The 26990-nt window shown below is 52.9% G+C and overlaps 1 protein-coding gene across 2 annotated transcripts in view; it reads left to right on the forward strand.

Moving 5' to 3' along the window:
* CACNA2D2 (calcium voltage-gated channel auxiliary subunit alpha2delta 2) overlaps positions 1 to 26990 on the forward strand; it is a 210763-nt gene that overhangs the window by 144014 nt on the left and 39759 nt on the right. For both annotated transcript variants that reach the window (XM_084214700.1, XM_084214701.1), the window contains exon 4: positions 23516 to 23575. In XM_084214700.1, coding sequence (XP_084070826.1) covers positions 23516 to 23575 — 60 coding nt within the window. The remainder of the gene's footprint in view (positions 1 to 23515; positions 23576 to 26990) is intronic.

The raw sequence follows: 26990 nt of genomic DNA on the forward strand, positions 1-26990 counted from the left end.
CAAGCCTGGTGCAGGTGTGCCTGGAGAAGTGAGGTCACTGTGCCAGCACCTGGTGGGACTTGAGGCTGCATCCTGCTCCTCTGGGACAAGTTTGAAAAGGGACTCTTTCTTGCATTCCCTCTCCTAAAATTGCACTTTAGAGCCTGTAAAAATGAATAGCAGAGCTGAGAGAGGCCATTTCCAGTTCATCCTCCTGCAAAGGCACCTGGCAGGAGAGGTGATGGACATGGGAGATTGCCAGGACCCCCTGCAGCCTGCCCAGAGGTAGCCAACCACACGTGGAGAGCTGCTCAGGGTTTGATTTACCAGCCAGGATTGAAATCAGCACAGCAGGAGTCACCTTGGCAGCCTGACTGGCTAGACTGGCATCACTGCTCCCACCTGTGAGCCTTGGTCCCTGGGGAGCAGCCTTAAAGAAAGGCTCTGGTGTTTGTGACTCATGGGGTGTCACATCCCACAGGGACAGTGCCACAAAGCTGCCCCAGCTCAATGGAGAACTGGGAAACAGCAGCAGGGTATGCCCAGGGTTCAGACAGACACAAGGGCAGAGGTGCTGGGGCATTTCCTACAGATCAGCTGTTTGTGCAAGTGAGCCAATCAGGGATTCAGGAAAGACTCGTTTGTATGGGTGTTATATCCAAAACTACAGGGCATTTGGAAGGAAATGAGACTGTGATGGTTTTTTTCTTTCCTGTGTTTTATGCTGATTCTGTGTGTGCAGAGCAAGGCCTGGAACCAGCCAGGGGCTGCTCCCTGCTCCTGTTTCCCTTTGGTTTGCTTTCTCAAGAGAGGACAGGGAATAAAAATGTTATTCGCTTTTCTCTGAAAAGCTCTTGACATTTTTCCCGTAGCTCTAATACCAGAACTAACCTTTCCCATGGGTTTTGTTGGAGGAAATCAGTTATATTGGATGCCTTGGTATTATAGTTCTCCTCTCCCCCTGCTTCCTCCCTTTGTGTATGTTATTTCTTCTGACTGTTATTTTTGTACCTTCTCTGTCCAGCAGCCTTCCCTGGTGGTGTTTGGGCTCGGGTAGTGTCCTCCATCCCATGTCCTGCCTTGACAGTGTCCCAGCCCACGAGATTGTTTTGGAACAAGAGGGTGTGCGGGCAGTATCTTCCCATGTTCCCATGTTTGATGTTAAGTGGCAAGTGGGTCACCTTCAATAAAAGGTGCCACATATTTGAAAAATGCAGAACTGAAAGGGAAACCCAACGAGAGCGATGGTGGGCTTTGGGTTCAGCTTTTCAAAGGCACAAGCTCGTTCTGCTTGCCTGGGTCTGGCGCTGCATCGAGCACCGGCTGGAAGCACAGACCTACCACAGAGAAACCCCACACGTGAGAGCTCTCCCCCTCCCCTGGCTTTGTACATACATTGTCTCCTGGGGAAATGTTCCATTTTAGGAAGCAACCGGAAATGTTTCTAACAAATTATATAAAAATCAATAGACTCCCTGCTGAAGGGTCTGCCTCCTGCAGTGGTGAGGCAGAAGAAGGCATCTCGGTGCTCTGCTCCTGCAGCTCCCGCCTCTGCACGATCCTGGTTGGCAACAGGTTACCCCAAGAGAAATGACAACACCCTCGTGTTCCAGTTTATAAGGTAGCAATCAGATCAGGTCAGGTTTATGATCCACCTAGCTTATTACTATCTCCATTAGTAGCTGCTAGCAGATGTTGGGAGAGGAGGATTATTACTCTCGCAATGCATACTTAGCTGGCAGATTATTGAAATTTCTTTCTAATCCTAAGCAGTTACTTGGAAGGTATAAATCCTTGAGTGATAGCACTTACATTCCTCTGTACTTTGATCTTGGCTAGCATAACCGATGATACTCTGATTAATCTGATTTCTGTTCCCTAAAAAGGTATCGTGTCCCTGGTATCTCGAGGCACTGAGTTCCACAGGGAACTGTGCTTCTCATCATCAGATCTGGACTTTGAAATAATTGAGCTCAGAGGTACCTTCTCTCTTACGTGGGGATTTACACTCCTGTGTCCTTTGAAATTCATTTCTTCCTTTAAGTGAATCAAATCCTCTGGATGTTTTCAGTTTGTCACAGCACGAGTTCCTCCTGTGCTCCCAGCAGCCATGTGCTCTTCCCTGCCCCACATCTGACCTTGTTCCCCTGCTGGGCACAGCAGAACCACGGGTGGTGTCACAGATGAGGGACACACTGATCCATAGGCCTGCTGTTAATATGACAGTTTTATTTTCCACTCCTGTGTGAGAATAAACGAGGATCTCTGGAGCATCACTTGCACTGAGATGTTTGTGCCTCCCTCTCTCCCTCAGATGGTTTGGGTTAATTTGGAGCTGCGTCAGGGTGCATGACAGGTCCTAATTGTTGTTCCCCAGCAGTACCTTAGATGTGCTTGCCCTGAATTTCCTCTGTCTACATGCTGTTGAATTCCCTGAATGAGCTGGCTCCTTCCAAAACCATTTTCACACATATCTAGTCCCACCTGATGTTTTTCCCTCCCTGCCTTCTTCTCAATACATATGCATTCCCCACTTAGGATGCTCCACTATTCTCTTCTACAGCCAGCATTTGGATCCCTGTGCATTGGAAGGCATCTTTCTCCTTCTGCTCTCTCCCACCCTGTTTGTTTCCCCTTCTCAGGACTGACCAGGCTCAGCTAAGATCTGTTACACAGAAGAGTGTGCTTGACCTTTGTTTGCTTTTCAGAAGGTGAAGTAGTCCCTGCAGCTGAGCAGGGCTTTAGAAAGCCATGAGCTCCTTCCAAGGAACTGAACAAAAGCACCTTTAAAGGTCCTTGGAAGAAAAGCTTTACCATGGATTTTCTCAAGTCCAATATCCACCCTCCCCTGCACTCAGACTTTTTTCTCCTTTCTCCCACCTGAATTGCAAACAAATTAGGACACAATGGGAAATGTTGAAATGGATGGCAGTGGTTCTCTAGACTGCAGACTTGGCGTGTCTCAGCCCTGCTGGGGTGTTTGAAGGGAAGACAAATTCTGATCTCATAGCACCTTGTGCAAACACGGCGGTGTGACCCTGGCTCCCTCCTCGGCACCGGCTGCGCCCCGGCTGGCGCCAGCTCAGGGTCTGGAGCCTGGCATCTCGCTTCCAGAGGGATGCAAAAGGAAAGGCAGAAGGACCAAAGAGAGGACTAGAAAGCAAGGGCCCATTTGCAGATAATACAAGCAGATGTTGTTCATTTTTTTCTGGAGAAAATGAACATAAAACCTGCTAATAGCCTTCAAATTCGTAAAAGCCTGCAGATGCTGGGCAGGAGACAATGATGAATCCTTCCTCCTTCCCTACACCTGCATAATTTTTAAGTCCCTTGCTATCTCCCCTTGTGATCATCCCCTTTGCTGGAGATTCCACCCCCCCTGCATAGTGTGAGCCAAGGGAGCAGGTTTACCTCTGCCCCACACTGTTCTCCAGCACCCTGGAGCCACTGGCTGCAGGAGCTGTGTGGTGCAGAGAGGCTCAGCTCAGAGATCCCACAGGTTTAGCAACCCTGACTCAAACACCAGATCGAATTGTATTTATCCTGTATCTCATGATTTTGAAGGTCATCTTCCAGCCAGATGAGAGGAGCGTGAAGGGTGTGTGGATTGTGCTGCCGGGGGGAACTCGTGCTTGCTGTGGTCACACTGGCAGCAGCCTGGCAGCAGTGTGGTTCAGTGGCTCTTGCCTTGCTCTGACTTTCAGTGCTGGTGCCGTGCTGGTCACACCAAAGTGCTGCCCTCTAAGCCAAGGATGTCTCCAAGGCTCCTCTCTAGGGCCCACCAGGGTCACAGCAGCAACTGCTGCAACCTGCTTCAGCCCTAGAATAGGACATGCATGTGTCCTAATGGACAGTCTTGAATCAGCACTCCAGATATCTTACTCTGCTGTAAAATCTTGGAAAGCTGGGATATCTTGAACTAGAGATTTCTTCTGGCTCCAGCATTTTGGATGTTTGTGCACTGAATGACAAACAATTGAGTCTCCCCTGCAGCCAGTTCAGCAGGGACAGCAATAGGATGCAGTACCTGCAATGGTCAGGTGGGATCTGAATGCTTTCCTTCTGCTTTGCCACTGCCCAGCTTAGCCTTCAGCAGGGACACATCTCTGCAGCACTTATTTATATATTTTCCCTCTCCTCATTCCTCAGAGAAATCAATTCCATTCCCCAAACAATGGCGAAGGCCTTGAGGAGATATTGATCTGTGGCAGAGCCACAGAAAGGAGCATTTGTGACACAGAGATGCTCTTTTGTAAGTAAAAGATAATTACCAGATCATGGGGACACTTGCTGAATAGGATGACATTAAATAGGCATCAGGGTGAAGGGCACCAGGGCCTCAGAATAAAGCACTGCAATAGTGCTGTCCTCCCTGTCAGCTCCAGCTCCTCCTCCCTGCTTCCCTCTGCCATTTCTCCCATTCCCCATCCCAGCCCTTCCTTTTGTCCCCACATTCCTTCCACTTTCATGTCTCTGTCCTTTCCCCTTGGTTCCTGATTGTCCTGTCTCATCCAAATAAATACCCTGTAACACTGCCCCAAATGCAGCCCCTCCTCTCTGGCTGGGGCTCCCTGCTGCAGCAGGGGTGCACTCCGAGCAAGCAGGTATCCTGTCCCCCAAACCAGGGCAGCAGAAGGGCCTGCTCTCCTTGCCTTGCTTTTGCTGCTATTTCCAAACCCTGGTTTATTTATTTCAGACCTCTTCAGCAGTACTGACCTCTGTAGTAATGAGCTCCATGGTGATTTTTAGTAATTTTGAGATCTTGTATGGGGCAGGGGATGTCCCCTGCCTTGAAGTGTCAGCAAACAGGACGTAGGGGTGACTGCTGCAGGATCTGGAGCCCAGGTCCTGGTTTGCACTGGCTCAGGAGCTGATGGTGGTCTCTCAGCTTGGTGGTAGCATGTGTGCTCAGACACCTCGATTGCTGTTGGGTGTGGGGACCATGCCATAGCTGTGTGGGTGAGGGTGAAATCAGGGCTGGGTGTGCTGGGAGGGTCAGTAGCTCCTAGAGCAAGAGCAGAGCTGCCAAAGGGGGCCTTGTCTCCATCTGTGCTCCTCCTGGGACATCATGGGAAGCTTTCCCTGCTGGAGCAATGCCTGACACTGCCATGACTGATGGCCCAGTTTGGCTCATGGAAGAGCCACAGTGGATTTGTTTCCTGGGGTCTCCAAGGCATCCCCATCAGCTGCCAGCTCCAGAGTCCACGATCCTAAGGCAACAAGAGCCTTGACACAAGGTGCATTTCCAGATGTCCCATTGTCAGGCAGCTCTTCTGCTTTAACTCAGTGTTGTGGGGGCACTTGAAGCCACATGGGGATGTTGGGTCACAGGGCTGGATGATGGTGTGGTTCACTGATGACTGGGAGGGCTGCTGCCAACTGCATCTCGGAAACTGGCACAGCTCAATGTATGAAAAAACAACCCACAATTCAAAATACTGCATCATAAAATACCTGGTTTTATTTACACTTACCCTGGTCGTATTGTCTTAGTTCCTTGCAGTTAAACACTGAATTATTTATGCTGCATTTTTCAAGATTGATGTAAGAAGAATGACCCATCAGGTCATGGGCTCTGCAGGTCCAGTAGGAAGGAGAGAGGGTCCCGTCCCTGTGGGGGACATTGGGAACCGTGTGTCCCATGAGCCATTGCTGACTCACTGTGTCTCATCCTGATGGTTCATAAAGCCTGACACTGCAGCCTGAATGTCAGCTAGGTCTGGGCTCCTGCACTCCTAAAAAACACAGAGAGGTGCAGTCACCATCTGAATATCTGTGGGGGCAAGTGAGGCCTGGATGCTCTGGTTCTGGAGGTTTCTTTTCATTCCAGCACATTTCCAAACCCCTGTCTCCAGCATTTTTGGTTCCCCCAGCACATCCTGCCTGTTATCAGCATGAAGTTGAAGATAGCTGAGTGCTTTCCCTGGCTCCAAGAGTGAAAGGGCTCTGGTATCTGAGGGTGTGAGCAGATAACAGCCACAGCTACCTCCAGTCCTCCCCTTCAGCAGGCGTGGGGCTGGCGCCTCTGGCTGGCGCTGCTGCTGTTATTGCTGCCTGGTTCCCACTGCTCCCCTGCAGCACCTTTGGGTTTTGTACCTCTGGATCCTGCCAGTGAGGTGCAGGGCTGGGCAGGGTGCTGGAGCATGAGCTGTGATTTCCATGCCTCTGTCAGCAGCAGCCCCATGTCTGGCTGTTATCTCAGAGTTATTCCCTACAATCGCCAGGCGAGAGCCGGCTTCACAGCCTGACCAGCAATGTGCAGAGACACCAGAGTAGGGCACCTTGTGCCTTTAAAATCAAAACCAATAATAACAACACTGGAAAGTCCATTACCATTATTGAATAAAAGACCAACAATTTAAAAAAAAAAAAAAAAAGAAACTTCTTTTAAATATTGTTGCTGCGTTTCCAGCTGTTCAAATCTTCTGTATTTAGTTATCGTAACAACAAAGTGCTGCATCTGATTTGAGCAGCGGGGAGGCAGCACCATTATTCAGGAGGATTTCAAGCAGTTGGGTTTTCTTCCTCGCAGTGGTGCTCTCTCGCCCGTTAGAAGTCCCTTTGTTGCCTTGGCACCCCTGGCCGTGGTGGCGGAGATGGCACCGTGCACTGGCGGAGGGCCCTGCCAGCGCTTAGCAACGCGGCCGTGCCGGGCGGCTCCGGGAGGCTGCCAAAGGCAGGGCAGGGCAGCTCCGAGCTCCCCCGGGCAGCTCTCACACTGCAGAGTTCATGGGGAGAAGGAAATCAGAGCGAGGGAGACCCGGCTGCTGCTGGTGCTGCTGCTGCGGGGAGCACAGGGCTGTCAAAGGAGGTCCTCCAGGCTGAGCCGACCCTGGGGGCAGGACGGGGTGGGGATGCTGCTGGCAGGGGCTGCCAGGGTCTCCAGGGGCTGCCAGGGTCTGCCAGGGTCTCCAGGGGCTGCCAGGGTCTGCCAGGGCAGAAGGGACTTGAGCTGTGTCAGCATTTTGTCTGGACTGTAGAATTGATTACATTGGAGAAGAGCTCTAAGATCAAACTCCAGAGTCCAAACTCTAACCTGAGTTAGAGTTATGTTCACCACTAAACCACATCAACACCTTATTCATCACTAAAGCACCTCCCCAGGTGCCACATCTACTATCTGTTAAATCCCTCCAGAGATGGTCACTCAACCACTTCCCTGAGCAGCCTGTTCCAGTGCTTAACAACCCTTTCAGTGCAGAAGTTTTTCTTAATATCCAATCCAAACCTGCCCTGACACAAGTTGAGGCCATGTCCTCTTGTCCTATTGCTTGTTCCTTGGGCAAGAAGACCAACAGCCACCTGTGTAGAACTTTCAGGTAGCTGTAGAGAGTGAGATGGTCCCCCTGAGCCTCCTTTTTTCAGCCTGAGACCCCCCAGCTCCCTCAGCCACTCCTCATAGCACCTGTGCACCAGATCCTTCCCCAGATCCACTGCCATTCTCTTAATATGATCCAGCCCCTCAGTGCCCTTCTTGTGATCAGGGCCCCAAAACTGACCCCAGGATTTGATGTGTGGTCTCACCAGTGCCCAGTGTGGGGGGACAGTCACTGCCTGATCTGCTGACCACACTATTGCTGATCCAAGCCAGTTGCCATTGGCCTTCTTGCCCACCTGGGCTCACGTTCAGCTGCTGTCAAGCAGCACCCCCAGGTCCTTTTCCACTGGGCAGCTTCCTAGCCACTGCCTGACCTGGCTGCAGAGGGACCCAAGGCAGCATGCACAGGCTGAGCATCCTGGAGATAGGGTCCTCATGCTGGCTGCTTGAGCTAGATGAATGACCTTACAAAAGGGACATGGAGACCAGTGGCTTGCTTCTGTTTTGGGCAACAAAAGGTTCTTGTTGCAGGTGGCAGTGGGGTGCAGCCAAGTAACATGGGATGGGGCCAGGCAGGAGCGTGTCAAGGGCAGCTTAGCTGGGGCTTCAGTGATTCATGGAGGTGAGATGATTGCTGAGAACTTGGTTTTGTCACCCCTCATTGGGTGGGATGGAGAGAAAGGTGGAGGCACCTGATGTGGGAGACTGTGGCAGGGGCTGGGGAGGCTGAAGAAGCAGGAGCAGGCTGAGGACAAGGACACGGCAGATTTCCTTCCTATCAAAAAATGCTATTTTGGTACCATCTCCCTAAGGTGGGGAGGGTTGGCAGAGATGTGCAAAAGCGTGCAAAGACTCTCAGAACCATTTTGAATGGCCTTGATCAGCCAGGTGGAGACAAACTGCTGCAGCTCATCCTCTGGGGACCATGGGGACCGGTGAGCCCGGTGGGAAGGACACACAGTGTGCCTGTGTCCACGGGACAGAGCCCTCAGAGGAGTGGCAGAAGTGGTACAAGGTCACAGTGTCTGGCACAAGGTCAGCAGGTGGCTGGCAGTGACCTGGCCCCTCACCCATCGTGTTTCAGGCGCTGGGCCACAGGAAAGCTTTGCAAACAGGAGTGACCACAGTGTCCCCGGGCTGCGCGCCACCGCGGCACGCTCCCCAAAGGTTACCTCCAACCAGAGGCGCATTGTGGGTAATGAGATGCAAATTGATAGCAAGACAATAAGACTGTCTTGTGAGCCCTTCGACAGGGGCCAGTGTTTAAAAGTCAGCCTGATTGCCTCGCTGGCAATTTGCATAGCATTAACCAGAGAGATTTTCTTTTTAAACTTGAACTTTTTTTTTTCCTAGAGGTCACCTCAAAGTAATTACAGCTCTGGCAGTCACTTCATGAAAGAGAGCTCTGTGGTCGTGGCTGGAGTGTGAGGAGGAGACTTACCCACAGTGGGGAGTGAGGACACCTCTTCATGGGAACTGGGGTGGGTTTTATTGTGTGCACTGAGGTAATTCAGTAAGAGAGTCCCACTGGGTGCTGGGCACTGCATCTGCCATGGGAGACACCAGGGCTTGAGTCCCGGCACATGAAAGGGATCAGTCCCCTCTGTTGTTATCTCCAGTGCAGGTACACCCTCCTCCTGGGCCTCACCTGCTTTGCTGGGCTGGAAGGGGATAGGGTAACCGTGTTGCCCACTTGGATGCTGTGCTGAATCATGTTAGGAGAGCCAAGCCCTGGGGTGTTTGCACCTTCTCCTTTTCCACAGTTCAGTTCAAGTGGGGATTTGAAGCTTTTTTCCTTTGAAGTCATGGTAAAAGTGACTGGAGACCTCAGCCAAGGAGTTCTACAGGAGAGTGGTGTCAGCCTGCTGGGAGCACTGTGGCTGCTCTGCTCTGACCTAGGCTGTTTACTATGGCAGTTGAATTCTTTGGATTTAAAGTTGGCAGGTGTCCCTTAGCCTTGCAATTGGACAAGATTATTACCTCAGGTCACTTCCACCTGAACCCTTCTGTTCTGTTCTACTCTACTTTGCTGTACTCTGGTTTTTAGCAGGTTGATTGCTTAGTGCAGATCTTTGTAACCCATTTGGTTTGACCAAGGTGAGGAGCAGTCCTTTCCCTGGCAGCTCCGCCAGCACCCCTGAGGAGCAGCCTGGAGCAGCGTGGAGGGAGAAGGACTGCCCTCTCCCCCCCAGCAAAGAGTCTGCCCAGCCTGCGAGCAGGCATGAGCTCTGCAGAGGTTCAGCTGCGCTGAATACAGATACAGAGCCAGGCAGTCTCTGACAGAGCACCTTTCATTTCCAGGGCTGTCCTCAGACACCAAGCACGTGCTCTGTGCTCAGCCACCCCGTGTGGACGCGGCATGGTCGCTCCAGATGGTGTCTGTTGGGTGGATGGGTCCCGCTGCCGGCTGTGCCGCGGCGCGAGCGGTCCCTGCAAGGCAGCGCATCCCTGCCGTGGGACGCAGCGAGTCAGGGTGGTGATGGGTTGGAAGAGCCAGCTGGACAATTTTATCACCATTAATATCATTTGTAGTTATGCAGGCAATGGCTATGATACAAATAATTAAATCTCATGCTTCACAGCATCAGCTGATGGCTTGCTGCAGTCAGGAGTGAATCTCCTACGCAGAGCACACGCGACTGATTAACTCTGTTAGAGGGGTTGGTTTAGATCTCCTTCCTCTGGCTTGTTCCTCAGTTTCCTCCCTCCTCGCTGAAGCTGTGAGACTCAGCACCAGGACATCCCTTTCTTCTCCTTCACAAAAGCCCTGCTGCTGTAGGAGGCTGGAGATGCTCAGAGGAGATGCCATTCCTGCTCCTGCTGCCTGGTCTGCAGGTAAATCTGCCTGCTGAGGCATCCTCTGCTCCTGCCCAGGACCTGCAGGCCATGTGCTCATTTTCCTCCCACCTTCTGGCAGTCCTTAGATCCTGAATCCTTGGGATCTTTCTCTCTGGACTGCCACAAAGTACCAATCATCTCCTGCCAAGCCAGTGTGTGGCCATGACCTCATCTCACAAAGTTCTTTAGCCTCCTCCTCCTTGTCATCTCCTGGAGAGGTTCCATTCTCCAGGCTGAAGCCAGCTGGATACACACACATCCTTTCCTTTCTCTGTGGCATTATTTTACCTGTCTTTTAGCAAATTATTGGAGATGATTGCCAGAGAACAGAGCTCACAACACTCCTCTGGGTTTGTCAGCAGCTCTGGCACTCTTGATGTCTTCTCCATTCCCTTGAGCAGTCCCTTTAAAGGACAGTTTTCCAGCCAAGCCTGGAAGGATGAAGATCAGCAGTGTGATAGAACCAGGTTATTGACCAACACTCTTAGCAGGTCACTGTGGCACTGTTCCTTCTTAGCTGGGAACAGCAGAGCTGTTCCTATGACTCTGTGACTCATCAAGGGAATCAGGGTGGGAAAACTGAGCAGAGAATATTTTTATATTTTTCCTTCTAAGTTTTTTTTCCTCTTTCTTTTTATTTTTCCATTCCTAAAGATTGAGTATAATCAGAGCTAATCAGAAAATTATGAGCTGTCTGATTGCTGATTAGATTCCTAATGTTAATATAGTCAAGAAGCCTCTCTTAGTGTTGTATTTTAAGGGAAGTGTAAAAATAACATCTTAGAAGGAGCAAGCCAGAGCGGCTGGAGCAGCAGGAAACCCTGCACTGGCAAAGGAGAGCAGGGTTTCACTGCTGGCAAAAATTCAGGCCAGCAGGGAGGAAAGGGACAGGACCTATCAGAACTGTACCCAGGTGTGAATGGGCTGCAGAGCCTGGGAGGAAAAGCATAAAACGAGCTCTTCCCACAGGTTAGTCCTTGAGCACACCCAAACCTGGGAATTTTGCTGCTGTGCTCTGGAAGAAGGCGTGCAGCTTGCTTGTTTCCCTTCCCAACAAAGAGGATTTTCACAGATTATTTAGTTCGCACATCTCCCAGCGTCATGGCCCTCCTCACCTGCTGCTGCAGGCCAGGAGCAGCCTCAGGTGATGGGTAAAGGGAGTCTGGGATGTTCCCAACACCCCTGAGTGGGACCTCAAAGACTGATACACTCCTTGCCCAAAAGGCAGGGGTGAGATACCCTCTGGGGTGCTGGTGAACGCTGAGAGGATGCTCCTGATCCACCAGGAAATCCTTGTCAGCTTGTGCTTGGCTGAGCTGTTGCAAAAATCTTCTGAGCCTTCCAGAAGCAGATTTAGAGGGGGAGACACTGCATGGTGATGGCCCAGGACTGAGGTTTTGCCCTTGGTCTGTATTTAAGCACTGAGGATCAATCCGTGGGGCTGATGCCTCGAGCAGTGCAGTGGCGCTGCCAGCTCTTTCCTCCACTTTCCTCCACAGTCCCCACCAGCAGCAGCTCAGCACTAACTCTGAGGCTGAATGCAGGTATTATGTTCTGGCACACCAATGTTCCTGTTAATAAGCTCCTCACCATTCACAGGGTGTTTTACTTTGATTCATCCCAACGGCAGCGCTGTATAATAGACTATATACTGTAATTGTCCCCCATTGTCACCACTTAATAACTTAGTATGATGTTATCGCAGCCATTGGCAGGCTTTTTTGCAAACTTTGATGAATAATATTTTGTTCTTAAGGAATAAAAAAAAAATGAGGGAATGGTGAAAAGAGGCAGAAGTTGGACAGAAGTCTGGTCTAATTGCAGAGTGGGTTTAATAATAGAAATGTCCGTAGCGTCCAGGTTGCTTTTGTTTCTGAGTCTCTGGGAACATCCGCTGGGCCAGCCGGGATGGAGCTGCAATTAAATGCCATTTATTTTTTAAAACATCTTGATCAGCAGGAATTGGCTCTGTGCTTGGGGAATTTACTTTGCTTTGCTCGCTCTTGACAAGTCTGAGCTCAGACACAGCAGATTGGATCCGTGTTCATTTCCACAGGGATGAGGGATGTGATGTCCATGGGGTGACGCTCATGGGGTGGTGCAGGAGCCATGAAATGATGGGCAAGAGAGTGCAAATGTTGGTATTCTGCTGTGCATGGCTTCAGCATGGCAGCAGGCTCAACATTTGTCAAGATATTTGGGGAGAGCTTTGGGCTCAAGGTTGAGCAGCTGCAGGTAGAAGAGCTGTGCTGGAGGCTGGACAGGCATTTTTTCCACATTTGAGCTCTCTGGCTGCTTCTCCAAGTTAGATGTGCAACATCCCACCAAATATCTTTGACTCCCAAGCATTTTTCAGCTCTGAATGCTTATGGTACCTGATTCCATGTCTAGCAAGGGAAGGAAAAGTCCAGAAGAGATCAAACCCTGAATATGATGAAAAGAAAGGTGGGGAGGGAGATGCCTGGGCTAGAGTGCCCTGGGTGGGGGGCAGGGGAAGGCTCTTCAGCATCAGGTAGGGACCTAAATGAGTTTTTCCCTGTAACACATGTCCTGACCTTTTTTTAAAAATGAAATCTATTTTATTAATTTTTTTTATCAAATCCATCCATGAAACATTAAAGATATGACTGTGGAAAAGGTCAGGGAACGTGTAGTTGTTGAAAACTTGTTCCACTTGATGGCTTTTCCCTTAGGGAAGCTCCTCCACGCTTTCTCCTCCCCCACCTCGGTCTTTAAAACAGAAAGTGTCAAGTTGCCTTGAATTTTGGGTTTAACAGAAAGAGCAAAGCACGTTCCTGGAGCAGGACAGTGGAAGGGCACTGCAGGTTCCCTTGGGGAGCTGCTGCATCAGCCCAGTGCTGGCACAGGGAAAACCTGAGCTGGGCAGGATCTCTCCCCACAAACACAGACCCCAAAAGAGGGTTGTAGGGTCTCCATCCATGCTGGAGCCACGTGCCTCAGGGAAGGGAGAGGCTTCTCAGGGGGCTGGCCTGCAGTGAGCACATATCTCAGGCACAATTAATAAAGACAAAGCCTAAGAAATGTGTGTAGTGGCAAGTTGTCCTGGTTTCAGGACATGTGCTTTGAATCCTTCTCCTTGGCTTGGGTCTCTCTTTGTTCCCCATGGGAATGGAAGGCAGTCACACTTGCTGCAGGAGGGGAAGGAAGCTGAGCTCTCCTTACAGGGACTTTGTGAGCACCAACACTTCCCAGCACCACATCTGCCAGGCAGGAACCAGATCTGCAGTAGGCAAGGAGAGTTGCTCTCCTTGCACAGGCCATGAGAAGGAACAAAAGAAAGAAATTCAGATGATAAGGGAGTCAGAAGAGGGCCTGTATGGGAGTCCTTTGGGCAAGTTATGTTACTGGTAACATCAGAAGTCTGTGTAAACCAGAAAATAGGGAAGTAGAGTGAGGGGCTGGGCTTGGTGTTGAATACACCAGACCCCCTGGCATCCATGGTGATTCTCTTCCGTTTGGTTCCTTCTTCCATTGTACCTGAGGAAGCTGGGCCATAAATGGGGCTTGCTGGGCTGTAAAAATGCAGAGTGAAATTTAAGGCTCCAGACAAGAGAGAATAGGGGAGTGGAGGGCAAAAGCAAAGCAGCAACCATCCTGCTCCATCAGCATAGCCTGGATTTGTCCAGTGGTCCATAAGCATTAACGTAGGGATGGGGACTGAAGGGAAATACTGCAGGAGCATTTGAGGCTTTGAATAAGAAGGCACAGGAGTGGGAAGGCACATTGGGATATCTTGACAAAGAGCAGTGAAGTCTGAAGAGCTGGAGCTTTAGCTTTGCCAAAGAGCAGGAGGCTGAAGGGCCAGGACAGGTGGAGTGAGCACCTTGATCTCAAAAAAGGGAGTCCCAACAGGATGAGAAGGGGTCCTGGCAGCCTGGAGGCTGCCCCTTGTCCCATGGAAATGCCAGGGACTGGATGAGTGTTGAGGTCATTGTGAGCTGTCACATTGGGAACAGCCATTTGGTGGCCTCCTGAACTTGCTCCTTTCCACCTCCCTGAAACTTCCCCACCTCACCTGGAGCCACTGGGGCTTCTTTGCTGTTTGTCTGAAAGTTTGAGCAAAGCTGAATCCAACTATTGTCCTTGTTTTTAGAGCAAAATACCCCTAAAATGTACTTTCTATGAATTTTTGCACTGCAGTTGCTCTTTTTTGGTGTTAAAAACTGGCAATGTCAACTGCTCTGCTTGTGTTCCTATCACAGTGGCAGTAGGGGCTGAGTAAATGCTCAGTGTGTCCCACCCCTCTCAGGCTGCAGGGGGGTGGCTGATGGCACTGGAGGACATCAGAAAGATGTCACACGTGTCCCTGGAGGGCTTCAAGCGGGGAAGTTCTGTGGGCTTCTCTCGGAGTTTGCCAGGGTTGTGGGGTGGGTGGTGGTACTTTGGGGCACTCTTGTGGGAATTAGTGCGCGCTGCAAAGCTGCCTTAGCACAGAAACCGAGAGCAGAGGAGCTCTGGCAGCCCCGGGAGGTGCCACACGGAAATCCCCGCGCGGCAGCGGATAATAAACGAGCGCTTTTTAAAGCTCGCACATCAGAGCGCAGCGAGAGGTGATGCCTTAAAATAAATCGATTGTAAGTGGTTTCCAGTACAAACTTTCAACAGCCTCCGCTTGAATGAAAGGCAGAGAGCTAAAGGGGAGGATTTCAAAGGCACTAAAGGCTTCATGCCCATGGAGCAGGGAGTCAGGGGCCTGCCAGGATGCAGGCTGGATTTTGGGTTTTCAGGGATGCCCTCCTGCATCTCACAGGAGCTTCTACGTTGTTGGCACCGTGTGGGGAACCACAGGGAAGGGTGAGCCACTCCTTGAATTCTTCTCATCTTCACATGGAACTTTTTTGTCCAAAATACGCAAGGATATTGATAAGGAGGGATTTATTTTTTTTTTCTTTGAAGACTCTGGCTGCTAAGACCTGGCCAGGCAAATTCCTCCTTCTCCTGCCCAAGTGACAAGCTGTATCACTTCCTTCTTTTTTTTTTTTCCTTTATTTTTAAAAAAAACCCTGTTCCTCCAAGCTCTAAGTAAAATTGATTTTTAAGTGCAACTATCTCTTATAATTGCTGCTGAAACGCCTTGTGGTTATTGTAATGGATTTTGAACTGTGACAAGTCCTTCTTGATGATCGTAGCAGGAGGTCCACAGGATATTTGAGTGTGGTTTAGGGAGCACTGTTTGTTTGAATATTTGGAGTATATTTGGGAGGAGATGGGGCTGGAGCAATGGGCTGAGATTGTGACTAACACACTGGCCCTTCCAACGCTGCAGAAGCTGAGCCTGGCCTGGGACCCCCTGCCAGAAGGGACCGTCTCCAAAAATCCTTTGTGGGAGCCATGTCCCTGCAGTCACCCATCCCATGGGAGCCACAGCACACTGGCATGGGGGGAGAGGTGATGGAAGGAGCCCAGGGCAGCACCATCTCCTCCTCCACAGCTTGGGGAATCGCCTGCTGTCACATTTCCCAGCTCTGACCTTAAAGCAAATGCATCTTGACCTGAATTATTTCTAGTCATCTGAAACTTTACTGTGCAGCAAGCAGCTGCTTGTCACCCAGCAGCAGAGTCCCCAAGCCCTTCCAGTCGTGGCAGAGCTCTGGCAGATGCGCTGCACTGTGCCAGGATGCAGTGTTTGTACCCAGCAGCTCACCTGCCCTGTCCCTGCTGCTGGCAGGACCCTGGCAAAGCAGGCAATGACAAGAGCTATGGGTAGCAGCACCCACCAGGCTTTTAGCCTGGCGGCCCACCACCGAGGGGCTTTGATTGGGAGGGACAGCCCTGACACTGCTGGGACACATCTGTCCCACCCACAACCCCAAAACACCTCTGGAGTCACGTTTCTCAGGTGGTTTGTATCCATCACCTCTCTGGGATGCTGCTGACATGCCCCAGGTCTTCAGCACCTCCTGGGAGGCAGCCACCAAGATTCCAGCTTCATCCCAAGACAGACTTTTTTTCTTTGACAGCCAGAATTTTATACTTTTACTGGTCTGACTGCTGTGGAAATAGTAGGAATTTCCATCAGGACCAGACTGGGCTTTCTGTACCTTGCTCATCTTGTGAGCTGGTGCTCCAAAAGAGAGCGAGAGGTGTGAAATGAGCACCATTTAAAGTGCTGGGCACGGACAGCTTGGAGAACTGTGCTGCTCCTGCTTGGCTGTCCTCCGGCTGAATGTTGGGATCTCAGAGCAGGGGTCCCTGCTTTCCTCCCCATCAGCTACAGGAGATGCAAAAGGCTACTGTGACTGCAAATGAGTGGCAAAGGGGATGGAGGAAAAGGATTTTTTTCATATCCAGAGCAGAGCAGGCAAGTGTGCCTGGTTTGGCTTCCCAAGGGACCACCTGCATCCCAAAGCCAGACAGGAGCACATTCCAGCAGGACTTGAGCATGATGATATTTAGCAGTACTGCTTAAAGTCATCTCTGATGCAAGATAAAAGTTTGCTGCCATATGTCCAGGGTGAAAGGCAGGAGCATGCAGGATGAGGCAATGCCAGTGTGGCCAAATGCTCCTTCTGCTGCCTCCACTCAGAGGAAAGGGACAGTGAGAGAGGCCAAGCCTGCCTGCACCTGTTCCTGGCCTCATCTCTCCATCCTGCCTCCCATAGCTCTGTCTCACTGCTGAGGGAGGTGGGGACAGATCCTGCACCCTGGTGGGAGCCCTTCCTCCCCCAGGAGGGATGGGGCAGGAGCCAAGGAGGGTCTGAGCAGCTGAGCTGAGGTTTTGCTATTGCTGGTCCCCAGGGGCAAGTGTCCCCTGGGTTTACAGGGCACACTGCCCCTGCCCTCCTCCTCCCCTCCCGGGTGACAGGCAGCAAGGGCAGAGCTGCTCTCTGCTTGTGATTTTGGAAAGCAAGTATCCAGCCTCATGGAGCACAGGACCTCCAGGAGAAGGGTAACAGAGAGAGGCTTTTCTGCAAGGGGAGCAGAGCTGAAGAGCGCAGTTTGTGCTGCATGATGCCTGGTTCTCTGCACTGTCCTTTTGCCCTTGGTGCTTTGCTGTTTGTGGAAGTTAAGCCCTTCTGGAGACCTGAGCAATATTTTAGGGTAGGAGAAACACCCTGAGCACCCTTTCCTCACCATCTCTGCAAAGCCATTGGTACCTCTCTTCTTGCAGTGTTTCACTCCTCCCCTCCCTGTGGTTGTTGAGATAGTGCTGGTGTTTCCTTTTGGTAAAAATTGTGGCCCTGGAGACGAAGGAGAAATGAGAAGTGCTGTCAGGGGAACAAGAGCCACATGCTGCCAGCCTGCAGAGCCATGAGTTACTGAGGTGCTCAGTAAAATGATGGAAGTTGTGGCTCTGGGGCTCATCCCAGGCCCCTAGTGCCAGATGCTGGCTGTGCCACTGCCCCATATGGGGTCTGCAGCAGCTCTGGCTCTGGTTTAGCTCCAGGTCTGCACTTGTGACCTCACTGCTGGCAGGGCTGGCTCTGCAGAGGTGTCCCTGCTCCCTGCCCTGCCAGACCCCAGCAATGAACGCCAGCTGGTACAGAACCGAGGTCTGGGAGCCCTTGGAGGATTTACCACGTGCTCTTTGCTCGTCCCTGGGGCTTTATTTGCCCTCCCATGAGCAGGAGATCATTAGCAGGCAGTTCTGGCTGCAGCCCCATCCTTCCTCATGCACAGGCTGGATCCAGGTGCAAGGAAGGAGAGATGGGCTCTATCCATCCCTCTCCTCCTGCACAGCCAAGGGAGTTATTGACAAACAAGTTAGTGCTTTGGAAGAAAAATGCTGCAGCATATTTGGAGCTGCCTCCGTGATCAATACAGAGCCGTGGCTGAGCCTGCTGCCGACTGGATTTGAGATGATGGCTGGGGGGGTAATAAGAGCCCTGGGATCAACTGTCTTGGAGATTATTACAGGATGAGATGCTTCGCTGCTTTACAGTGTTTACTCAAGATTTATATTCCCTCTGTGTACATAAGGGGGTTGTTGTCTTTTGTCACTGGTTGATCATTTTTGGACGGTGACGTGCACGCTGTTGGGAGGGTTTGCTTAGGGGTGAATTCCATGAACGTGCTGGGCCTGAGGGGGAGAGCTGGGGTGGAGGCACCCTGGAGCTGGTGGCAGGAGGTGGCACCATGAGAACGTGCCCTCTGCCCTGTTGCATGCAGGCAGGGAGGATGGAGACGTGTAAGGCACATGGAATGGGCTTTTGCTTTTTCAGATGCTCTGCAGTAACAGGTGATGCTTCAGGATGCCCTGTCCATGGAAGAGGGGTTGGTACCAAAGAGGGCTTGTGCCATCCTCATTCCTTCCTTCCTTATGGAGGAGGAAGAGCTGCAAAACCAGCTCCTGGGGGATGCTCCTGCCTGGGGCTTGCGTTCCTTGTCTTTGTCATGTGTGTTTGATTTCACCTTCTTGCCTTAACCTTTCACCAGCATTTCCCTGCCTGGGAGGAGGGCTGGCCGGTGGGATGCTGTGTGGCACTCCCCTGCCTGGGAGGAGGGCTGGCCGGTGGGATGCTGTGTGGCACTCCCCTCCTGGTATGCAGGGCTGTTTGAATCTCCAGCACAGATCTCCCCTCCCAGCCTGTGCTGGGCTATGGGAGGTTAATGCAATTCAGAGCCTCGGGCAAGGCTCTGTGATGAGGGTGATAAGAGTCTCCCTGAGGGAGTTAAAGGAAGGCTTAGCAGGAGTGGCTCTCCCTGGAGCAAACCTCCCTAGGCACACACAGCTCCTGGTGATGGGCCATGGCTGGGCTCCCACACTGGCTGTGGGGAGAAGCCAAGAACCCCATCCCAGACTGTCTGAGGAGCGTCCACATCGGTTGGGGCACCTGCATGGAGGCTTGGACACAGGGGTGGCATAGCTGCTGTCACACAGGGCTGCTCAGTCTCCTTCTGCAGAGTGCTTGCTGTAATCCTGTTTTATAAATCCAGCCTTGGTCTTTGGCTTCCCTGAGCTCTGCTCTGCTGCTTCCCAAGTTAAACCCACTGATCTGACTGAGGTGGGAGCAGCCAGGGCATGCTTATTGCCATGGTGGGGCTGGGAGAAGAGCTTTAGTAAATCATTGGACCAGTTTCCTTTGGAAAGAGTCTGTGTAAAAATATCAGAGCAGTGCAGGATAGCCCCAAGTGTGATGGGAGAGAAGGGGTGGCAAGGAGGAGCTGAGCATCACCCTTGGGTGTCTGCTCCATCAGGGACAATCCTCCTACATGGCCCCTCCAGCAGTGGGGATGCCAACAGCAGGGATGGTCCCCTGCTCTAGAGGGGAGGTCGTGGTCCCTGCCTGTGCCAGCTCTGCTGCTCCAAGTGTTCCTCACTCCCAGCAGTTTCCCCAGCAGACCAGCTGTCCCCAAAAGCTGCTGCTGGGGGTGAGCACACGTGGGTGGGCTGTGCCCAGGGTGGGGTGAGTGAGCTTGTGGGGGATCAGGCTGAGTAGCAAGGTCCTGGAGCAAAGCCAGGGAAAAGCAGCAGCCATGTATCTGGAGTTGCTATCCTCTGGGCAGACAGATGGTCACCCAAATTGTTGCCCCTTTCCTTTCCTGCCCATCTTCTGGGAGGGAGGGTGTGTGCCCAGCCATGCCACCTTGGCTGCCACCTGCCCATCCCGAGGGCAGAGCATCCCCAAGGCTCCTTGGGGAGCTGCTGTGCTGGGCAGGGAGCTCTGTGCTGGGCAGGGAGCTCTGGGGCAGGGAGCTCTGGGGCAGGGGCTCTGTGCTGGGCAGGGGCTCTGTGCTGGGCAGGGGCTCTGTGCTGGGCAGGGAGCTCTGTGCTGGGCAGGGGCTCTGTGCTGGGCAGGGAGCTCTGTGCTGGGCAGGGAGCTCTGGGCAGGGAGCTCTGTGCTGGGCAGGGGCTCATTGCTGGGCAGGGAGCTCTGGGGCAGGGAGCTTTGTGCTGAGCAGGGAGCTCTGTGCTGAGCAGGGGCTCTGTGCTGGGCAGGGAGCTCCTGAGGCCTGGCCCTGGTGAGCAGAGAGGGGATCCATGTGGAATACAAATGAGTCTGGGGCACGATAAGCCCGTGCAGCACCTTCCCCTTCACTCAGCCCGCTGTCTGTCGGGATCTCCAGACACCAATCCCCTGCAAATCTCCTGCTGGCCTTTCATGACCTTCAGAGTCGTTTCAATTCAGTGTTTTCAGCCTCTAAATCTCCTGTCCTTAGCCCTGGGTGACTTCTGGGGAAAGAACCGTGCTCCTTAAAGTGCCATGGCAGTCTCTGCACCACAGCCTGCTGGAGATCTGCAGGTATTTCACAGTCATGCTTTATTTTTGGTAATTCCTCTATTTTTTTGTTGCTGTTTGAACCCTGCAATTGACAACCCCAAGTCTGAAATCTGGAGAGGTTTTGGTGACTGCCCTGTACCCTGCCAGGCTCCCCAGTGCACTACCTGCCTCCTGGGCATCTCACAGTCCCTGCACGCAGCACACCTTGAGCTGGTCTGATTGATCTGTAACACTTGAAAAATAATGGTTTAATCATTATTAAGGATTAGAAACAATCCTTGAGCTGTATTGATCACAATAACATTATTCATGATGAACTCATTTGGCATTAATGGGGACGTCCTGCAGCAGTGTGTGGCTCCAGGCAGACCCGTCACCTTCCCTGGGGAGCTGTCAGTGGGGTCTGGGGGAGCAGCAGCAAACCCTGCCAGGAGCTGCTGTCCCAGAGAGCCCCCTTGGGGGACCCGTTGTTATTGGCACAGTTTTGGAGGATCCTGAATGCAGCAATCCCCCATCCTGTTCCTGACAGCAGCCCATCTCCGGGCAGGGCTGGATGGGCTCTCTCTAGCACCGGTCAGGGATGTGACAGAATGGGACTGCTCCCATGAGAGCCCCACACTCTGGGGCTGTCCCCTTGGCAGAGGAAGGATGGCTGGCTGCCTGCTCGGCCCCTCTCTCCTCCCAGTCACCATCTTGCTCACGGGACTGAAACGTCTTTAGTGAGGTAAATGCTCCAGGAGCAGCAGCTGGAGGGCTCTGGGGACACTTCTCCTGGGTGATATCCAGTGGCAGCCAGGAGCCAGCACAGCAGCCTGCCGTGGCTGTGCCATCCTGCAGGCTCCCCCATTCCTGCTATTTATCAAACAAGAACATCTGGGCTTCCTTTTTTTTTTTTTAAACCAAAATTGTGTCTGGTTTGACTTTGACAAATTGACATTTTCCAGAGGAAAAATATCTTCTGTCGAGGTGTCGTTCCTGGGTGTAGCCGTCCCCTTACTGCACCATTTGCAACCCTCCAGGCACTTTGCACAAGGCAATGAATAGTTAAAGATGTCCATAAATCTTATCCCAGCCCATAATAAACAAACACACTCTTATCAAGTATAGAAAAATGCATATTTCATCACCACTGCCTTAAACGCAACTCAGAATAAATGCTTGTCTTTAATCAGCCATCTCAATATATAAACAGAGCACAAAAGCTTGGAGGGGATGAGGTACAGAATTGGGCCACGGATTTTCTAGGCAGCTCTTGGAGGCAGGGATATGGCTGTGCAGGTGAGACCATGAAAAACTGCCCTGAAAATTCAGATCACTTGGCTTTTCTGTCCAGCCACGTGTTGTTTCTCATTCCCTTCTGCCTGCCACTGGAGCCATAAGGATTTTGCTTCAATGTTCAGCTGATAGCTGATCTTTCCCCTTGGATGCTGGCCACTGAAAGCAAGCACTTTGATTTAGAAATCAAGATTAAGAGAAAGAGAAAAGATTAAACAGGAAACTTTCAACCAGTACGTGCTGAGATTATGCAGCGATGGATTCGTGTTTCCCTGCATCTGATAAGAGCAAGCTGCATTTTCAGGCTGGGGAGGGCCAGATCTGTGATTTCTTCCACCTTACTTTCAAGTGCCTGTGCTTTGCCATGCTCACAGAAATACAGCATCTGCTGCCACAGCCCCGCTCAAGCCACCCTGCCAGGGCTGGGACTGCCGCTCTCCTGCACGGCCATTGGGGCACTGTGGCACCTGGGCTTCCTTTCCCCTGAGCATCCAGTTGGAAGGGCTGAGACATTTTGCATCCCTGTGTGCTGATGGGAGTGCTGGAGAAGCTGGTGACAGTGGGGACAGCAGCTGTGACCTGTGGCTGTGCCCAGGGCTCATATGTGTGTGTGTGCTCCTACAGCTGTTCAGGCCCTGGGGAAATAATTTCCCAGGGATATCACTGGACTTCACTGCTGCCCCTGTGGGCTCCCAGCAGCCTGCCACATCCCTGATGAGCAAAGGAATGCTTTTTTATCCTGGGATTTGTGGTTCATGGTGTGGAAGTCATGTGTATAGCACTGGGAATCTTCAGTTTGTTATGTGAATCTCTGTGGTGCTGCCCAGGCAGTGATTTGGGGTCGTTATTTCACCCAAGATGTGAGTCTTTCACCCCATTGTCAGTGCTCCTTCCTTCTCCCAGCCAGTTCAGTGTGTGAAAACAGCCCAGGCTCACCTCTCTCCCCACGCAGCAGTAATCCCTGCTAGCAGTGACTGTCCGGCACCCGGGGGTCTGGGTGGTGCTCGGCTCTCTGGGCTGGCTCAGCGCTGCCTCCCGCTGGGTTTTGGTGCTGATCAGGTTGTGCAGCCCTGGCAGGCAGCTCCCCAGGCAGCTGCCCACAAACCAGGGCGCCTGGGGCTGGTTGAGGGTGGAGGGAAACGTGCTCGTTTTGCTCTTGGCTTTATTGTCTTAGTGATACGGAGAGGATCCTGAAGAAAACCTGGAGCTCTCGCCCTGTTTATCCCCTTTGATTCCACAAAAGGCCAGATTGCAGCTTCTTCCAGGCACTGCAGTACCCCAGGGGCTGCCCAGTCTCCAGCCCTGCCCTGCTGCACCCTCTGTGCTGGGGAGGGGTCTCATGGCTGAGCATCCAGGGAGGGTGCCCTGGTGCTGAGCATCACTGCCCCATCCTGCTTCTGGCAAATTCTGCTTCCTCTGGTTACCCCAGTGTGGCTATGGGTGTACAAAGGGGTTAAATCTGGGTGGGCAGCACATTGCACCTCTGGGCCCCAGCACTGGGGCATTTGAGGGGGTTTTGAAGCATTTTTGAAGAGTCTGCCCTGCTCTGCACAGAGCTGGGGGCTGTCAGTACAGAGAGCTGGGTTCAGCCCTTGCCCTGTACAACAAGAGCCTGCCCTGCTCCGGGGGGCTGCTGGCAGCTGCAGTGGCTCAGTCCTGCTGCGTTCAAGCGGCAGCGATTCCCCTGGAGATGCGGGCTTGCCCCGGGAAAGGCAGGAGCAAGGAGGAAAAACTGGCTCCCTGTCCCTGGCACACCTTCCAGGGCGCTGCCCACAGTGCCTCCTCCTGCCCCCTTGCCCGGGCAGCAGAGGGGTGGCAGGGTGCTGCAGGGACCCCAGTGCTGGGTACTGGGCTGGAGTGGGCAATGCCTGCTGCTCCTGCTTCCCCCGGGCTCATTTCTCCTCTCCCGCTTGTTTTGCAGAGACTTGCCAACGCGGCGGAGAAATTCCAGAAGGCTCACCACTGGCAGGACAACATCCGGGTAAGGCTCCGTGGCACCCCAGCCCTGCCCTGCCGTGCCACAGCGGTCACCGTGCCATCCCTCCCTGCCCACGTTCCTGTCCCCGCCGAGAGTGGCCGCTGGCTGTGCCGTGCTCGCCCGCCCCAGCCCCACCGCCTGCCTCGCTAATGAGAGCAAATGAAGTGATTTTGAGCTCGTTTGCAGCCTCGCCTCAGCCCGCACACACCGCCAGGAGAAGGCAGGAGGTGAAGGTCGAAGTGACAGCTCATGATGAGGGGTGGGGGCTGAGGAGATTCCTGCTCTCCCCAGCTCCGGCAGCCGCTGGGTTTGGTGCTGGGGGGGCTGGCACGGGGTGACAGCAGCGGTGGCTCATCTGTGGCACACGCCAGCGCTTGCGGTGGGGGCTGCTCCTGGGGAAGGAGCAATCTGGGCTGGGAGAGGGAAGACGCGGGTTTAATGATTGCATTTGACTTTGTAATTCTGGCGGTGATAGCACTCAGCAGGAACCTGAAGGATTCTGTCTGGAAATGCTCTCAAATTATAACCATAATACAAAAGGAAGGAAAGATTGTTTTTCTCCCAGTGCGAATGGAGTCTGCAATAAAAAATACTCCTGAGCCACCCAGCCCCTTCCTCTTGGCTAGGGCGGCATCCTGCTCGGCCCTGAGGAACCTCCTGCATCCTCTGAGGGCACAGCCTGGGGACAGCCCCGCTGCCAGGCCAGGCATTTTGGGGGGTATTTCACAGTCTGAGCTGCTGCTGCTCACACAGACCTTCCTGCCCTGGGTGATGGTCACCAGGGCTTGCAGGGGGAGAGGAAGAGATGGGAGGAGCAAAAGAGAAGGCAAGGGGTTGACCTGCTGGGCTTTCATTTGCCATGTGGCCAGCGTGGGATGGAGGCTGGTGGCTGATTCTGTGTCCCACGGGCACCCAAGGAGCAGGATGAGCTCACAGGGGTCTCCCTGTCTGCATGAAAGCACTGGTGATTTGCTGTCAGCTCTTCCCAAGAGGCCAGTGGAGAGGAGGTGAGGAGGATCATGAGATTTGGTGCAGGCACCTGCTGATGCCAGTGCTGGTGCCCCAGCAGGACCTTGGCTCGGGGGTCCCAAGGAAAGCTCAGAGACATGCAAGGCATCTTCATCTCTAGTGTTGATCCAGTCTCACGTGTCCTCCAGAGTCAGGAAACATCCCTGAGCAGCACCTGAAGCTTGGCTGTGGGTACCCCAGGGACATTGTAGTTGCCCCATACACCCCATGCTGGGCTGGCACCCAGGGCTGGATGCCTTGTGACCGGGGCATGTGCAGGGCAGGCAGAGGTGGCACAAGGTCACTGCATTTCATGGCCGTGCTTGGGGCTTTTGCTCATCTTCTGGAACGCAGGGGTGGGCTCCTGCTGCAGGGACTCTTTGCAGCCCCAAAGAGCTCCTTCTCCAACCAGACCTGGCTGCCTTCCACTGCCAGGGGAATAACAGCAGGACACAAAACACGCTGGGAAAGGCTGTAGCGCTGGGAAGCTCTTGGCTCATATTGCCATTCACAGCACAAACCTTTCAGAAATCCACTTTCATAGAAAAAAAATATTTTTAATAGCACTGTTTGCAACCACTTAATCAAGGTAATTAGGAGCGAGTCACCCAGAAACAATGTGCAGTGATGCGTCACCGCAGAGCTCGGCGCAGCTTTATCAGGACAGCCCAGGCCTGGCTGGGACACTTGATGGACTGGTCCAGCTCTGTGCACAGCCCCCAGGGTGCTGGGCATCAGATCTGCCTGCCTCAGTCCCGCCTGCAACAGCCCCAGCTCCTGAGCAGAGCAGAGGGATGAAGGGGCTTTGTACATCTCATTGCCGGCGCTGAGCCTCCTTTTCCTGCCCATTATCCTCGAGAAGGCCGGGCAGGGTCAGAGCCGTGTGCCAGCACCGCTCACCCTGGCTCTGCAGCTGCCCCCGCAGCAGGCAGGGAAGGGGCAGCACAGCATCCCAGCTCCTCCCTTCCCACCCCGCAGCTCGTTCCTGCTGGCTGCAGCTCTCCCCTCCTCTCCCAGCGTGTCGCGTCCTCACCCCGCGCCGGAGTCGGTGACAGATTGCGGCGAGCGCGGTTATTTTTGTGTTTCCATCCAAAGGCGCCGGCAGATGCTGAGTGTTTGCACTGCATTAGTGCTAATGGCAGCCCCATTAAACCTCACTGCAGATGGGTTGCTATGGAAGTCCAGGGAAAATGAAGCAGGAGCAAGAGCCTGAGCGGCTGGGAGCTGCTGCCAGCCATCACTCACGAGCCATCTCTACAGGGAAAGTTCCTTTCTCCTTGCTGTTTTCTGGTTTCCTTGCCTTTTTTCCAGATACATGCCGGCCAAGCTGGCCTTTCTGCAGCTGAGTTCAGCCTCCTACCTCAAGAGGCTTTGCAAAGTGCCTCCCTGTTCCCTAAACAATCCCTTCATCCTGTCCTGCTTCATCCCTGCTCCTTGTGTTCATCCACCCTTATGTCTACCAGCTGTGCCAAGCTGGGGCTGTGTCCCCAAATCAATTCTGGATATGAGGCCATTTTCCTTGCTCAAAAGTAGCCTTGGCCCCAAGGTCGCCCATATTCTGAGCACCCTCCTGAGTTCCCTCAAGCTTGTTTTACTGCAGGGCTGGGTGGCAGCTCAGAGTGGCATGGTGGGCAGGGATGTGGGCAGGCTGTGGGGAGAGATCGTGCCCTTCCCTGCCTGCACTGTGAGGGTCTCTCAGGGATGTGTATTCACCCGCTGGAGAAGGCTGGTGGAGCTCTGGAAAGGCGAGAGCCGGGTCCTGTTGCCAGAGTGGGCTCTCACCAAGGGACATGGCAGCCACCTGGCACTGGTATGGTAGGAAACCACAGAAAATTCCCCATTTGCAGTCACCTGGCCTATCAGTTTTCCCAGTGAGAATCTTCTGGCCTACAGGCTTCCATTCAGAGATCCACTGGGATAGTCTGGCTCCACTCCATGCAGAGCCATGAGGGTTTGTCCTTCAAGGCACATCAGGGCTGTCCCCCTGCTCTGGATGTCCCCAGTCCTGTCCCCCAGCCGTGGCAGTGGTCCTGAGCCTGCCCTGTGCTGAGCACCCCAGCAGCAAACAGAGGTGCCAGGACTCCAGCCCACCCTGCAATGTAGTTTTCAGGTTTCCATCCTCTGCTTGCTGCCCTGCTTGGGCAAAGGACCTGCAGAAGCAGAAGTAGTATAAAAATGCTGAAAGGTCATGCTGTGTTTGCTGCTGCCATCCTTTGTATCCATCCTCGCTGACAAGCTGCCATGTGGCTGACAGACATCCCAGCCAGCTCCATGTTCTCCCAGCTCTTTTCCATTTGGGTGCTCTGCTTTCCTCCCGAGTTTTCCTTGGGTTGTTTTCCAGACCTTCAGCCCCATCCCAGCAGCATCAGCAGGGTCTCAGGTGTCCCAGACTCACATAGTGTAGGAGAGT

This window comes from Fringilla coelebs (assembly GCF_963513975.1).
Source record: "Fringilla coelebs genome assembly, chromosome: 13".
Lineage (NCBI taxonomy): Eukaryota > Metazoa > Chordata > Aves > Passeriformes > Fringillidae > Fringilla > Fringilla coelebs.